A 16,236-nucleotide genomic window follows, 5' to 3' on the forward strand; every position below is an offset into this window, starting at 1 on the left:
CTGCAACCTTTCTCCCCCTCATCCAATACATGTTTACTTCCTAAACATGGGATCAATGTCCTTCCAAAGTTTCACAACCTCTTGTGGACCCAATCTTCGTGGCGGTTCTGCCGGTTCTCTGGGTTGTCACCTCCACAGTTCTGTGGTGGGCGGGCCGCCCCGGCTTGGGCCGTTCTGGTTGGAGAACATCACAGCTCGCGGTGAGCAGGATCATGGGATCCACCTTTGCTGCTGGAGTCTGCACTCGGCTGGGTAAGCTGGTAATAGCTGAGCTCCTGGGTTAACGCTGCACTTTGGGTTTCCGCAGAGGCCAGCGTAGTGCTCTCCTTGTGAATGCCCCACCCTTCATCCAGGTGGCTGATCTGAGGTGAGGAGCCAGCCCCCTCTTAGGGGACACTGGGGACACTTCTCAGCTGTGACAGTTACATGTTTTCAAATCGAATTTTAATCCAATGGCTCTCAATCGGGAGTGATGTGGTCCCTCGGGGACATGGGCTGGTGTCGGAGGCATTCCTGGTGATCACGCGATTGGTATCGAGCGGACAGGAGCTAGAGAGGCAGCTAAACATCCTAGAGAGCTGAAACCGGTTTGGCTCAGTGGATGGAGCATCGACCTGTGGACTGAAGGGTCTTGCGTTTGATTCCGGGCAAGGGCATGTACCTTGGTTGTGGGCACATCCCCGGTGGGGAGTGTGCAGAAGGCAGCTGATTGATGATTCTCTCTCATCAATGTTTCTGACTCTCTATCCCTCTCTCTTCCTCTCTGTAAAAAATCAATAAAATATATTTTTAAAAATGTTTAAAATAAATAAACATCCTAGAGAGCACAGAGCAGCCCCAGAACAAAGAATGAGGGGGCTCCCACAGCCCCCTGTGCCAGGACGGAGACTCTGCACCCAGTACATTCCATCTCTTGGGGGCATGAGTCTAGAGGGTCTTTGTGGCACGCAGTGTTTTTGTTTGTTTGTTTGTTTTGCTGCAAAATGTCTCCAATTAAAACAGATTCTCAGGCTCTGCCTCCAGATTGAAGGGGTTAGAACACATGTGTCAAACACACGGCCCGCGGGCCAAATCCAGCCCGCCAGGCCTTGCAATGTGGCCCGCACCGCGCTGTCATCACTGCACTCCGCTGTCAGTTTATGACATTGTCAGTTTATGACTGTTCAGTAAACCATTCGGCCCGCGATTTAGGCTGGATTTTAGATTTTGGCCCCTTCTCTGATTGAGTTCGACACCCCTAGGTTAGAAGCTTGTTGGCAGTGCCTGGGAACCTGAATTTCATTTTGAATGCCCCACCCTCACATCCAATTATCTAACTTAGAGCTTTCCTTTGCTCTTACCCTCCAGGGTAATGTTTCCTATAGATAGTGTTTTAAATGTTTTTATTACTTTTTAGAGAGAAGGAGAGGGAGGGGAGAGAAACGTCAATTAGCTCACAACACGAGCATATGCCTGACTAGGAGTCGAACCAGTAACCTTTTGGTGCACAGGATGATGCCCAGCCAACAAAGCCACATCGGCCAGGATGTAGTTTGTGTGTGTGTGTGTGTGTGTGTGTGTGCAGTGATTTAATGTAACTTTTAAAAATATATATATTTTTATTGATTTTTTACAGAGAGGAAGAGAGAGGGATAGAGAGCTTGAAACATCAATGAGAGAGAAACATCAACCGGCTGCCTCTTGCACACCCACTACCGGGGATGTGCCCGCAACCAATGTACATGGCCTTGACTGGAATCGAACCTGGGACCTTTCAGTCCGCAGACCGACGCTCTACTGCTGAGCCAAACCGGTTTCGGCTTAATGTAACTTTTAATTGAAAAGTGATTCATGTTCCTGGGAAGCACCTCCCATTGGTCCATCAGCTCGTTGTCCTAGCTTGCTGTGGTTGCAATAACAAATGTCCACAGATTTAGTGACTTAATACACATTGCCCAGCTGCAGTGGCCCAGTGTTCGATTATCTCATTGATTGGCTGCCTCCCACATGCCCCCTACTGGGTACTGAGCCCGTAACGGCATATGCCTTGACCAGGGAATCCACCTGTGACCTGGCTCATAGGCTGATGTTCAGTCATTGAGCCACACTGGCCAGCACACCTGCTTTTCAATGCCGACCAGCATTGGCTGCGGACCGAGTGAAGAGAAGGAAAAACCAGGATAGCAGTTCCATCTTTCATCTAAAGTCCCACTGATAGCCCTGACTGGTTTGGCTCAGTGGACAGAGCTTCGGCCTGTGGGCTGAAGGGTCCCAGGTTCGATTCTGGTCAAGGGCATGTACGAGTGTGCAGGAGGCAGCTGATCGATGTTTCTCTCTCATCAATGTTTCAAACTCTCTCCTTCTCCCTTCCTCTCTGTGTAAAAAATCAATAAAATATATATATTTAACATTAAATTAGTAAAGTCCCACGGGTGCCTTCACCTGCTGGACCCAAACAGGTGCTCAGCGACATGGGAACCTGAGAGCATGGAGGCAGCTGTGCAGCTGCTGCAGGAACGGGGTTGGGTGGGGCGGGTGCCGCTGGGCACCCACACTGCCTCCTCGGTAATTACCGCACGTGTGGGGCTGGTGAGAATGACTGTGTAATTGCAGGATGCACAGCCATAGAAACTCTTACAGGTAAGTGCGGGATTAGGAGCAGAGTAATTATACGCGATGAGATGAATTATGTAATGAAGTGTAGTTTTACAGAGATCATGAACCACGTAATTGTGTTGAACCCTCCAGGAAACAGAATGTACGTCTTGTGGGCATTGCCTGCGTGATGCTGCTATGCGGGCAGGTGAGGTGATGGAAAGGCAAGGCACAGACGGGGGAGGGAACAGGGTAGATTGAGGGGATGAGAGGGCGAGGATGGGCTGAGGCTGAGGCTGCGCCCGAGGCTGAGGGTCCGGTGTGAGTGGAGGGTGGAGTGAGCATGAGGGTGGTCCAGAGTTAGCCTAAGATGGGAAAAGCGAGGAGGGGAAGTCTAAGAAGAATTGATTCGGTCAAGGAGTTGGCAAACTACCGTCCACGAACCAAATCTGGCCAGCCACCTATGTTTGCTGTTGTTTTTTAAATTGAAGTGAAATTCAGATAAAATGAGCCGCATGCAAGGGTACGACCTCATGGCATTTAGTACATTTACCTTGTTGTCCCACCATTGGCACTTTCCCAAACTGCAGCTCCGCCCCCGTTCACCACTGACTTCCCGTCCCCCTCCCCCCAGCCCCGGCACCCACGCCTTCCACTCTCTATCCCTATGAACTTGACTCCTCTGGGGCCTTACGTAAGTGGGATCGCACAGTACCTGTCCCTTTGTGTCCTCAATGCTCACCACGCTGTAGCATGTCAGGACGTCCTTCCTTTTTAAGGTGGATTCATATCTCATTGTATGAATGGACTGTGTTTTGTGTATCCGTTCACCAGTGGACACTCGGGTTGCTTCCATCTTTGGCTATTGTGACTGATGCTGCTATGCACATAGGTGTGCAAGCATGTTTTTGAGACCCTGCTTTCGTTTTTTTTTGTTGTTGTTGTTTTTTCAGATACCTATATCCAGAAGCAGAATTGCTGGGTCACATGGTAATTCTTTTTTTAATTTTTTGAGGAACCTCCGTACTGTTTACTGTTTTCCACAGCAGCTGCACCATTTTACAGTCACAAGGGTTCCATTTCTTCACATCCTTGCTAGCTTATTTTTTTAAATATGTTTTTATTGATTTCAGAGCAAGGAAGGCAGAGGGAGAGACATAAACATCAATGATAAGAATCATCCACTGGCTGTCTCCTGCTCGCCCCCTACTGGGGATCCAACCGTGACCTCCTGGCTCTTAAGTCGATGCTCAACCACTGAGCCAAATGTTTGGGCCTTGCTAACTCTTTTTAAAATATAGTCCCTACCTGATGGGCCTGAAGTGGAATCCTTAATTTTTTATTTATTTATATATTTTATTGATTTTTTACAGAGAGGAAGGGAGAGAGATAGTTAGAAACATCGATGAGAGTCATCGATCAGCTGCCTCTTGCACACCCCCTACTGGGGATATGCCCGCAACCAAGGTACATGCCCTTGACCGGAATCGAACCTGGGACCCTTCAGTCCCCAAGCCGACACTCTATCCATGGAGCCAAACTGGCTTTGGCGGAATCCTCAATTTTTTAATCCTTAGTTCCATGCTTATTATTTTTTATTAATCACATTTATGTATCATTAGGTTATATCTCTGTGGGTAGAAACATGTGTAGCTAGTCTTGGAGCTTTACAAGAGTGGTGTCATGTTTGTCTTCTGATGCCCACTGGGACCTACTTTTCCCCCTCAGCATCACATTTCTAAGGCTCATCCGTCCAGAGATAAACCTCATTCATGGAAAATGGCAGAAGTACACCTGTTCCTGGTCCCTGGGCGTTAACTCCGAGACTCAGAGCAAGATGCTTGTAGTTGCAAAGAAACGTTTCTCACCGCACAGCAAGCAGCACGTTCCTCTGTGTTCAACCCCGTGGGTGACATGATGGACCCCACCTCCTGGGGGGACACAGGGCCAGAGGCTGAGAGTGGTTTGTAGCAAGCAGCAGGGTTCCAATTTCTCCACATCCTTGCTAACCGTGCCCTCCCCCATCAGGGAGGGAGCAGTCACCTAGGGCTGCACGGCCCACCTGGGTTGCTATGGATACTGCCGGGTCTCGGGGAAGCGATAAGGTCTTCTGTCTGTCACCAAGAATGTGTGGGACACGCGGGGCCCCTGGCGGGCTGCCCCTTTCGGCATCAGGCAGACAGCTGTGGCTCATCTATGGTTACGGCTGTATGTTTTCCTGTGTGAAAAGACCACACGGAGGCTACTTTCCGTCTTTTTGCCCACGTGCACGCCTTGAGGGTGGGATGGCTGAATTATGGGTAAGCCCTGTGGTGTAGCCACTCTTTATTCCACTTTTAGCCCCCCCCCCCTTTTTTTTTAAATCTTCAGCTGAGGATATTTTCCCATTGATTTTTAGAGAGTGCAAGAGAGAGGGAAAGACAGGGAGAAATACTGATGTGAGAGAAACACATCGATGGGTTGCCTCCTGCATGCACCCCCACCAGGGCCTGAGCCGGGGAGGGGGGTAAGGTGGGGGGGGGATTGCAAATGAGGTACATGCCCTTGACCGGAATTGTACCCGGGACTCTTTAGTCCCACAGGCCGACGCTCTATCCACTGAGCCAAACCAGCTAGGGCAAGCCCTTTATTTTATTTGCAACTAAAAGCATTCATGAAGCCCATTCCCGACGGTGAATCCCAGGGCCTGGCTCTGGCCACTCAAATACAGAAGCAGCCCAGATCTTGGGAGGGGAGCCCCTGAGTTTACCGAGGGAATCTGAGCTGAATGAGACTCAGTTTCTGCTCCCTGATGAGATGAAGACTCAGAGCAGAAATTAAGTTTAATTGTAGCAAAAGGAAGTTTCCGTTCTTTGAGATTAAATAAAACAAAACAAGAGTAATTAAATAAAATGAGATTCTCACCTGCTACAGCAAAACAAAACAAAATCACAGCCGAAACCTGTTTGGCTTAGTGGATAGAGCTTCGGCCTGTGGACTGAAGGGTCCTGGTGATTCCGGTCAAGGGCATGTACCTTGGTTGTGGGCACATCCCCAGTGGGGAGGGGGGAGTGCAGGAGGCAGCTGATCGGTGTTTCTGACTCTGTGTCCCTCTCCCTTCCTCTCTGTAAAAAAACCAACAAACCAATAAAATAGATACTTTTTAAAAAATCCCAAACATGGGGCTCTGTGTTGAACTGGGGTGGCGGAGGGGGGTCCCTGGCTTTTGTGTTCTAACTTGCTTGCGCTCAGAGCAACAGCTGCCAGTGTCCGGATTCGCATCCTGACTCCACCCCTTCTCCCTGCTCCGGGGGGTGGGCCGGGCCAGGCGCGGGCCTTGCCTCCCGGACAGGGAGCACGGCCCAAGCATCTGCGCATGGAGCACGCGACGTGAGCGTTTCTGTGTCCGCGGGGATGCCGCGCCGTCACCATGTGCCGGAGTCTGGGGGCCTTTTCTCTTTTTTAATATCTGCTGTTAATAAAATATTTTTACAGAGACCAAAAAACCAGAGTAGTGCAAAACATCTCCACATCATGCATTCATGACCACTTTTCATGGGTTTTAAACATTTGTTCCAAGTCACGTATTTACAGAGAAGTGGGGGCATCGGGGACGATGCTAGACCGACAGGGTGGAGTTAAAAGTGTTTTGCTTTCACATTTGCAGTCACATGCTAAGAGGAGACGTGAAGAGGGAGAACCTCCGGGCAGGTTTCAGGGTCCGAGGGGCGGGGCCGGGGTGGGTCGAACCCCCTCCACCCGCCTGTGCAGCCGGGTCGCTCGGGGAATCCTACACCGGTGAGCCAGCCTGGAAAGAGCCCCGATGGCTGGGCAGGGGTGAGGGGATGGAGGGGGTGCAGGGGGTGGGGGAGGAGGTCTCACTCAACATCATCAACTGGATTTCTCTCTTAAAAAAAGAAAAGGCAAAGAGAAAAGCAACACGTGTCAGCGAAGACGACTTTGGTCCTTGACAGTTCTTAGGAAAGCGTGTTCAGGGGAAACTCAGGGTCGTGAATCAAACCAAGTCCCCCGAGGGCTCCCCAGACAGCAGAGTGCGGGGTGACTCTAGCATAGTCCTGCTGTCCCGCCCCTCAGTGGCCCCATCTGCGAGATGGACAGTGCGGGGGCTGGACGTTGGGGACGAAAAGGTCTCTGAGGTCCCAGCAGAGGTCCCAAGGATTCCTAGTTGGGTGTGAAGTTATTTTTTGCGTCTCTGATGGAGGGATGGGGAGGGGTCAGGCTCTGGTGCCTAGGTCAGAGTTTGGGGGACACGGCCAGGTACCTCCTCCTTTTAGGGAAACCCTTCCGGGTGAGACAGGTCTCTTCTCCTTCTAGGTCACCAGTTTTGCCTTTCCCCCTCTCTGTCTCTGTAGCTCCCCATCTCTCAGTCTCTCTCCATTCAAGGTCTCTCTCTGTCCCCACTGCGATGTGATCTCACTTTCCTGATTTACCTCCTCTCTCCCTCCTTCTCTGGGCCCGTATCCTTACTTTGCGCCTGTCCCTCTTGGGGATGGGATTGGCTGTCCTAGATGCCCCTCACTGTCCCCCTCTCTGCCTCATCAGAGGCCCACCCCACTTCATCTTTTTCCTGATCCTGCCTGCGCCCCGAAAACTTGGGCCATGTCTTGGCATGAAGCAAGGTCCATGCGACCCTGAGACCCCATCAGGGTTAAGAACCCCGGTCACCCCAGGTGAGGTGGCAAAAGCCTAGACATCACCCAGGCTTGGGCACTACATACACGTGCTGGGTGGCCTCTCTGAGCCCTGTTGCTCCTGATTTCAAACCCTCCCCACTCCCTGGACTCCTCTCCCGTCTCTCCCATGTCCCCTCTTCCCTCTGTCTGTGCCTCAGCCACATGCCCTGTGTGCCCCGACCTGTGCTGGAGGGGGAGGTTGGTAACGGGGATGGCCGTGGGCACACACTGAGGTTCCCTGGGACATAATTCCACTAGGCATGCCTCGTCGTCACCCCTGTGCCCCACAGCCTGTGTGGGCCTTGAGAGGCCTCAGACCCCAGTCTGGAGAGAACAGAGCCCCCCACAAGCACCCCCAGTCCCACTGCTTCCAGGGCCAAGGGTGGGGGCGGCCTGAGGGGGAACAGTGATGATTTCCTAGACGAGGAGATGTTTGTGCTGAGTTCTAGTCTCTTTCCATTCTTTCCTGCCTGGAGAATTCTGGGAGAAGAAGGAGCGGGCAGGGGGCTGGGTCCAGAAAATCCCAAATCCTCACTTTTTTGTTGGCAGGAGGTCAAGAGTTCTCAGGCATCTCCCATGGGGTCCTAGCGGAGAGGGCTGAGGGCCGGGGGTTTTTCTTGGCAACCAGAGGTGGGAGGGGGCAGTAGTAGGCTTGGCCCAGACCCCCGTTCCTTGTAAGGGTTGGGAGAGGTCCCCTGAGGGGGATTAGCAGCAATGGGGAGCTCGGTGGGGTCATCTCAGTCCACCCTTGGATGGGGCACACAGGCCAAGGGGAGTGGGGACAAGGCTGGCACCGGGTCCCTCAGTAACTCTTTGCCATCTGTCAAACGAGTGAGTTGAACTCTATGGGCATGTGGGGGGTAAAGAGGAGAAAAAGCCCATAGGGCAATGCGGGTGCCCCAGAGCCCTTCCCTGGGCCCCCAGGGTTTGGGCGCCGGAGGGCGCATGTGCTTTTGAAATTCCATCCTCCTCTCCCTCCCCGTTTATTTTGCACAAACATAAAAAGGGACTGGGGTCCACCAGGGCCCTCCAACTACCATCCTAGTCCCTCCAGCCCCCAGACCACCAGGGGGTGCTCCGGGAAGCCCTGCCCCTTGCCTCGGGCCAGCCCCTCGAGGGACCGAAAGTTCCATACTTGGCAATTGGTCTTGGGCCCCAGGGGTTGGGGACCCGTCTTATGGCTTTTCCTTGGGACAGGAGACAGGGGACCAGAGCCCGGGGACCAGGCCTCCTCAATTAGGGACAGGGCTCTCCCATCCCAGCTCCGAAGGCCCCGGAGGCGCTGCAGGCGTGGCCGCAGGGAGGGAATGTGGCTTTTTCCTCCTCTCCCCCCGCCCCCACCCGCGCTCTGGGGCGTGGCCTCCCGAGGGGGCGGGGCACCGTCCATTCCGAATTCCTCGGTGGGAAGCTAAGTCAAGGGCGCAGGCGCACACGGTCCTCGGGGGCGGAGCCCGCAGACACGCCCTCAGGGAGGTCCCAGCGCGCAGGCGCCGCCCCGCCCCTTTGCGCACGCGCAATGCCGCGGGCCCTCGCGTCCCGCCTAGGATGCGGGCGTGGCACTGCCCTCCTCGGCAGAACGCGTGTCCGACTTGAGCTTGACGAACTCCTTGGCTACCTCGTCGTTGCTGCGTTGCGACAGGATGCGCAGCACCGTGAGGCCCGTGTCGTCCATGTGGATGCGGCGGCCGAGGGGCAGCCAGCAGGCGGCGCTCCCGCGCTGGGCCAGCTCACGCAGCTGCAGCACGGCCAGCCCCACGGTGCGGTCCTCGCGCGCAAAGCAGTAGTCTTTGACGCACACCTGCAGCTCGTAGCACTCCGGGCCCGCTTCCGCGCTCAGCGTGCTGCGGAGGGCGGGGCGTCAGGCCGGGCCCCGCCCATCGGCCAGCTCCACCCCACCGGTGGCCACGCCCATGCCAGACCCTTCCCCCTCGGCCACCCAGGCGGCTCCGCCCCCCGCGCTAGACCACGCACGCCACGCACAATCCTCCCATTTTCATGACTTCCCCCTTCAGGCCATCAGTCCCTGCCCCAAGTGACTGGCCCTACAGCCTTTCGCTGGGCCATGTCCACACCTGCTGACCTTCTTTCCCCCACCATAACCACTAAGAAATGTCTGTGCCATGTCTCTCTTCCCTCCATTCTGCTCCCCACGCAACGACATCCCATCAGCCTGGTCAAATCATGTCCCTACTCCAGTGATCTTCCCCCAGACCCCCCCCCCCATTACCAGGCTCCCACCAGAACTGCAGTCCTCCCCTGGATGCGGGGCCTCTCCCCCATGGTACCTAGATCCTCAAGATGCCCTCCCATCAGACCCAGCCCTGAAGTCTCAGCGTGACTCTCCCTGCCCCCAGGCTGCATCTCTAGTGAAGCCGGGCTTCTGCCCCTCAGGTGACTGGCCTTGATGCTAGCAGATGATGAGCCTCTCCCCACTCCACGTTGCTCTCAGGCCGCACTCCTAGCCCTCAAGTACTCTAGTCCACCCCAGGAGGCATCTGCCCCCACGAGGCCGTGTTCTTGCTCCCAAGCGTTGTGTCAGGTGACCAATTACTCCCAAGTCCTCCGGCCCCTCGCTCTTCTAACATAACTGGCTGCTGTTGTCCCTCAGGGCCCCCCGACTCTCCCAGCTCTGATGCCCTCTGTACTTCTGTCCCTCAGGAACAGCCCCCAGTGTTACCCTGCTGCAGTGAGGTTCACACCTCATCCAGAAATCCACCCACGCGACTTCACCCACCCAGGTAAACCCTCTGAGCACCCTGGTCAGAGTTATGTACGTTCCCCAAGGTCGGTCCTGTCTAGACACCTGATGCCTTGACCAAGCTCACAGCTGCCCACCAGGAAACCCTATCCAGAGTGACACCCCCCACCCACCTCACATGATACACATCCCCATTTCCTAAACCAAACCACAGTCCACTCCCGTCCCCACAGCAGACTCCTCCAGATAACCTGCCCCAACGGCCCTGACAAGGCTCACAGCTGACTCCATGAGTCCCCATCCCCCCACCATGGCCACCTACGCTATACAACCACCAGAGTCTCCAGACTTTGGCCCTAACCAGCACACCCCTCTGCTCAGATTTCCCCTCCACTTTACAAGCTTTCATCATGATGTTATATCACACTCCAAACACACACCTGCCTGCCCCCCGCGGTGGTCAACTCCATCTCAATGTTCCCACACTGATGTCAGTTCTGCACAAAGGTGCCTCCGTTCCCACTAACTCTACCTAGGACGTGACCTCTCACACCCTTGTGCCCATCGGACACCCCTCCTGCCTAGTGGGCTGAGGTTAACCGGAAAATACCCCCTCCCCAGAGCACCCCAGACTCACAACTGGAAGCTCTCATTGTACTTGGGGGCCCAGCTGTTGTTCTTGGATTTGGTTGCAAACTTGCGTTTCTTGTCGCTGAGATGGGGCCCAATGATGTTGACTTCAATGAACGGCCGGAAAATGCCAGAAGTCTGCCACTTGAGGTCATTGGCAGCCACCACTATTGGAGGAAGTGGAGGAGAAGATTGGTCAGGTTTCCTCAATTTGGGGCCATGGTTTTCAAAGCCTGTCAGAAAGACTACGTTTCCCAGCATGCTACTGTAGCTAAGTGTAGCCAAGGTTATGGCTTAAAAGGGAAAATGCCCTAATCTTCTCTTTCCTCTCGATCAGTGGTCGGCAAACTGCGCCTCTGTTGACTAATGAGTTTGCCGACCACTGCTCTAGCTGAAGGCTGGGATACTGGTGAGGGCTGAGTTATCTGGGACTCTATAGAGGAGGAAAACATATCAGGGATAGAAGTACAACCAAAGATGTCAGGGGCCTGGATCCCCAACACTGTGATGCCTCAGAGTCAGCTCTGATTGTTCTTGTAGTCAACTCAGAGAAAAGTGTATTCTATCTTATTCAAGCCGCTGTCATTCTAGGCCAGGGCTAACATAGATGTGTATTTTAATTAACAAAATAAAAGCCAACAAAAGGATGGAGGAGCTGAGAGATGGAGAAAGTGAAACTCAGTCCTGTTAATACTGTTTACACCCCTGGATTCAACCATGCCTGAAGGTGGTATACTTCTGGAATTTTTAGTTTTTGTTTTTAAAGATTTTTAATTGATTTTTAGAGAAAGAGAAAGGGAGAGGGAGAGAAAGTGAGAAACATCTATGTGAGAGCAAAACACCAATCAGCTGCCTGCCGCATGCCTCCTGCCGGGGATCAAGATTGCAACCCAGGCATGTGCCCGGACCAGGAATTGAATCAACATCCTTTCAGTGCGTGGGACGATGCCCACTGGCCAGGGCTGGAATGAAACGTCTTCTTCTTATTGAGAAAGTTTTTTGCTTAGGCCAACAGTGTGGTTTCTGTGTTAGAACCTAGTGCATCCTGGCCGGGGCACTCCCTTCCCAGCTGCTCACCTTTCACTGTGACCTTGTGTTCCCCGGTTCCCGGGTGAGTGAAGAGCTCCACGTGGACAGAGACTTCACCCACAGGGTCTTCCACGTTGGAGCCTGGGGGGGGGCGGGGGCAGGGCAGAAGGCTGGCGTCAGCTCCATCCTTCCCACCCACCAGAAGGGACCCAGACTGCCCCCTACCCACGATGTGCTGGCAGCACCAGGTCAACAGCCCTGACGGGCGCACGGAGGGTTGGCTGGAGTGGTAGGGAATCTTGGGGAGGCCGGGAACCCGGGCTCTGGCCTTTCACTGCCTTGCTCTGTGATCTCAAGTAGATCTCATAACTTCTCTCAGCCTAATGTTTCTGCACCCCACCCATCCCCGCCCCTTTTTTTTGACTGACTATCATAAGGTCAAGACTCAGTCTTCATCCTACACGCCATCTTGGCAGAATCTGGCTTCGGTGCCTCAGTTTCTCCTCTTGGCTACAATAATACCACACTCTCCAAGTTCTCATCCTACACACTAGTCACTCTCACCTTCTTTGTCACTTCCTCCTTTTCTGTCAATCCTCAAACTGTTGGGGCACCCAATACCTCACTCCTTGATCCCCTTGACTTCCTCCCTAAGCATTGGTACATTCGAAGAGCCTACCAGCTCTACCTTCAAAATACATCCAGAATCTCACCCACCTCCCTGACCTCCATCCTGGCCCAGCCCCCATCGTCCCACGCCTGGGCTACTACAGTAGACTCCTTCCTGTCTCCTTGCATCCTCCTCTGAGCTTCTCTCAATACACCAGCCAGAGAAACCCTATTAAGTCAGATCACATCCCTCCTCCGCTCAAAACCCTCCCATCTCACTCTGAAGTAATGGAGTCCTTTTTGTGACCTGCAGGGTCCCTCCCGATATGCCTCACTGTTACTTCTGCTGCCTCACCTCCCTCTGCTCTCACCCTTACTAACCCTGCTCCAGCCACGTGGACTTCCCCTTTTATTTTCCCTGCCTCCTCACCTTTCCTCTCTAATAGACAATCCCACGTTTCTACTTAGAAACGCCTCCACCCTCACCTAAGACCGTGTGCTCCACCCCCCACTTCAGGGGCGGCTAAAGGAACCATGGCTGTCCAGTGAGAGCATCCCCTGCCCCTGGCTGAGCAATAGGCAGAGGGATGGTCATGTGACTCAAGCTGGGCCCGTAGGCGTTGGCCCTGGGACTCTGGCTGTCACTATTAGGAAAGAGTCTGTCTCTCTGGTGCTAAACTGGCAAGGCTGTCTCTGCCTAATGCGGGGAGAGGCCACCCGGAAGCGGTCTCTGCAGCGATCGGTGACCAGTGGCGTTGCTGAAGACTCTGGATCCAGCCATTCCTGATGCCAACCCAACCTCTAGTTTTTCAGTTCCAGAGCCAACCAGCTCCCTTGTCTACTGAGTCAGGGTGAGGTGCACTTCTGTTTCCGGCCAGCACACGCATCCTGGTTGTGATGAGGATCCTTGGAGGGCAGTTACTGGGAAAAGCTTCTGTCCCCTGTGGGGCCTGGGGACCTGTGGCTGCCAGCACATCGGCCAGGCCCCTCCCAAGCCCCCCAGGAAGCTCTCCAGGCTGGTGCACCCCATGCACGGGGGAGGAACAGGAGGAATGTGGGGGTGGGGGTGGGAAGGGGAATGGGTCAGTCCAAGGTTGATCCGGGTCACTTGCGAGGGGCAGGAAGTTAGAGGCTCAAGGGCATGAGAACCTGCCCACCCCCAGCACCCCAGTATTGGGGAGTGCACCCCCATCTCTGCTGCTACCCCAGGCCGCTTTCCTTTCATCTCAGGCTCTTGCCCCCACCCCCTCCCCCAGTCACATGCTCAGCCTCACCTCCCCCACCCCCACCCCAGGCTGATGCTTCATTGCAAGCTCAATCAGGGCCAGACTGAGGGTGCCAGGAGGGAACCGGACAGTGGTTGGGACAGGTGAGGGGTCAGACCAAGGCCAAAGCTAGTAAGAAGGGGGAGGGGGGCGGTGTTGGGAGCCCCCATCCCGTGGTTTGCTGGCTCCAAGAGGAAGGGTCTTTCCTGGGAGGGCCTGTCCGTGCTTTCCCCCCCGCCCCCCAAGTCCCGGCTCCCCTGCAGGGTAAGGATCCCTGGGCAAGCGGCTTCTCTTTTGAGGCACGGTTTCCCCATTTATGGAATGATAAACCCCCTTTGTGTGGCGTTCAGAAGGAATCTTTGTAAGAGTCCTTGAGAAGTTCTTAGTACAAGGGCTGACTCACAGTTAGAGCTTGAAAAAAGGGTAGTTTTCTACATTCGGAAAAGTGATATCAAACATAATAGTAACAACAGCAGCAGCAGCAGCAGCAGTAACTAAAAATTGCTAGGTGCTATTCAAGGCCAGAACCTGCTCTAAATTTAATTCATCGCATCCCATGAATGAAGGTCCTTGACTTCCTCCAGCTTAGCGATGAGAAAACGGAGCTCAGGGGGCCGAGCCTTGCCCCGGGTGCCCAGCCAGGGCTGGCAGAGCTGGGATCCGGCTTAAGAGCTGCACTTAGGATGCCGACTGGAATCCCCTCCCCTTCCCCACGTGGAACCAGCAAGCCATCCTTCCTCCTTGTCCGCGTGGCCCCGCGGGCGGCCGGCCCAGCCCGGGGCTGGAGGCGGAAGGACGGCCTTTTACTAGCCGCGGCTGGGGGGGCGCAGGCACCAGGCACCGGGCACCGGGCGCGGGGAGGGGCGGGCGGGCGGGCGGCGGAGGCACGTACCCTTCTCAGGATAAATGTCTTCACTAAGGGTAAACCTAGTCCCTTTTCCACCATGGACTAATCGCGGGGGAGGGGGAGGAGGGAGGGAAGCGGGGGCAGAGACGAGCAATCCGGGGGCGAGGATGGAGGGCGAGTGTGCGTGGGGGGAGCAGGGGAGGCGCGGAGGGGCGGCGAGTGGCGGGGAGGAGAGACAAGAGAGAGAGAAACGTCAGCTGCAGGTGGACAGACAGACAGCCTCCCGCTCCGGGGGACACCGGGGACACTAGAAGCAGCAGGTGGACCGGGCACGAAGCGGAGGGCAGAGTCCTGACGCCCGGGGAGCGCCCTGCGGTGGGGAAAGGGGCCCCTCTCGGTGGGCGCAGGGCCTGCTCCCCCGCCCCAGCCTCCCCCCGCCCCCCAACACCCGCTCCCCACTGCCAGGTCAGTGACCCAACTCTCACCCTTGTTTGTACTCTCAGAGACAATTTGGAAAAGGAGGGTCCCTGGTGAGGGGGACTAGGACCCTGGAGTCCTGTCCCCCAACCTGAGCCGGGGTGTGTGAGCTCAGAGAGGGACAGGAGACTGAAGCTGGGTTGGAAAGAATCTGAGAAATGGGAACTTCCTCTCCCCACACCCCCTCTAGGTTGGGGTCCCTCCCATCCCTGGGATTGTCAATCATTCCTTACCCCAAGAGCCTTCAACCTTTCCGCCAGACCTCATTCCCCTGGAGCTGCCAACCGCTCATTGGCTACAGGAGGGCACAAGTCCCGCCCATGCCAGAGCTGTCAATCACTCCTTAGTTCCTCCCCTCCCTCCCCGCCCCCCAGTCCCGGAGGCCCGCCCACCACAGCGGCCCACCACGCCTCAGGTCGCGCGCCCCTAGCATCTGTCCATCACCTTGGTCCTAGCAGCTGTCAAAGAGGCCCCGCCCCAGAGCTTTCAATCACTTCTGGCTCTAGAAGGCCCATGGCTTTCCCCACAAACGGTGAATTACTCATTGGCCCAGGACCAAGCGGTTCACAAGCGCCAGGGATCTGTTAACGCGCTCCTGGTGCCACGGGAGACGAGCCAATGGCCGCTCGTGGTGAGTGTTGGCCACGCTGCCGCCCCTTACCCTGGGCGGCCTGCGTCTGCACGAAGGTCTTAATGAGCAGGTCGGTGGCCTGCGTGTAGAGGGACAGGGCGTAGCGCAGGGACTGCAGGTCCGGGCTCTTCTCCAGGAAGGTCTTCTTGAGGCCCACGCCGCCCGCGTGGAAGTATTGCTGTGGGCACAGGGCGGGGAGGTGAGGCCAGAGGCAGCCCTACGGGCTCCTCCTAGCGGGCCCTCCCGCCCTGTCCTCCGCCATCCCTCTGCCTGCTGCAACGATGCACTGGGTGAGCCCGGGGCCTCCACTTAAGCCTGGTGCTGCTGCTCCCCCACCTCCACTCCTGCCCCCACCCTGCCAGTGGGCTCCCAGCGCCTTCAGAATAGCACTCATGCGTCCGCGCCCTTCCCAGGCCCATGGGCTTCAACCCTACAACCTCCTTGACTTTTCTCCATTGTCTTCCCTAGACCATGCCTGCCTCAGGGCCTTTGCACTTCCTACGATCACTGGGGGTGAGGTCCTCTGGCCCTGATCTTATCTGGCTCCTTGTCTTTCTTTGATTAAGGTTTCCTCTTTAATATGCTGCCAGCTCCATTTTAGCAAAACATGTTTTTCAGAGTAGTTTTCATTCCATGCGGACCACAGCCTCTTTTGAGACTCCATGCTCTTGCATGGGCTGGGCCCCTACCTGGAACGCTGTTTGCTTTGCCTTGTGAACTCCTACGCATCCCTCAAAACCCACCTCCCACATGTTTTCTTCTAGAAAGTCCTTGCTGCTCTCTCCCTAGGCCAGTGGTCGGCA

General features: G+C 55.3%; 1 protein-coding gene across 7 annotated transcripts in view; it reads right to left on the reverse strand.

The window, feature by feature from the left end:
• Positions 1-7,719: 7,719 nt before the first annotated feature.
• UNC13A (unc-13 homolog A) overlaps positions 7,720-16,236 on the reverse strand; it is a 64,204-nt gene continuing 55,687 nt past the window's right edge. For 4 of the 7 annotated variants that reach the window (XM_084885822.1, XM_084885821.1, XM_084885825.1 and 1 more), the window contains 5 exons: positions 15,464-15,611; positions 14,371-14,427; positions 11,653-11,745; positions 10,583-10,742; positions 7,720-9,088 (listed from right to left, as the gene is read on the reverse strand). In XM_084885822.1, the coding sequence (XP_084741948.1) occupies positions 8,788-9,088; positions 10,583-10,742; positions 11,653-11,745; positions 14,371-14,427; positions 15,464-15,611 (759 nt within the window). In that variant the 3' untranslated portion in view covers positions 7,720-8,787. The remainder of the gene's footprint in view (positions 9,089-10,582; positions 10,743-11,652; positions 11,746-14,370; positions 14,428-15,463; positions 15,612-16,236) is intronic. The other 3 variants (XM_084885824.1, XM_084885826.1, XM_084885823.1) reach the window with 1 other exon arrangement.

The sequence above is a fragment of the Pipistrellus hanaki genome (assembly GCF_964339955.1).
Source record: "Pipistrellus hanaki genome assembly, chromosome: 5".
Lineage (NCBI taxonomy): Eukaryota > Metazoa > Chordata > Mammalia > Chiroptera > Vespertilionidae > Pipistrellus > Pipistrellus hanaki.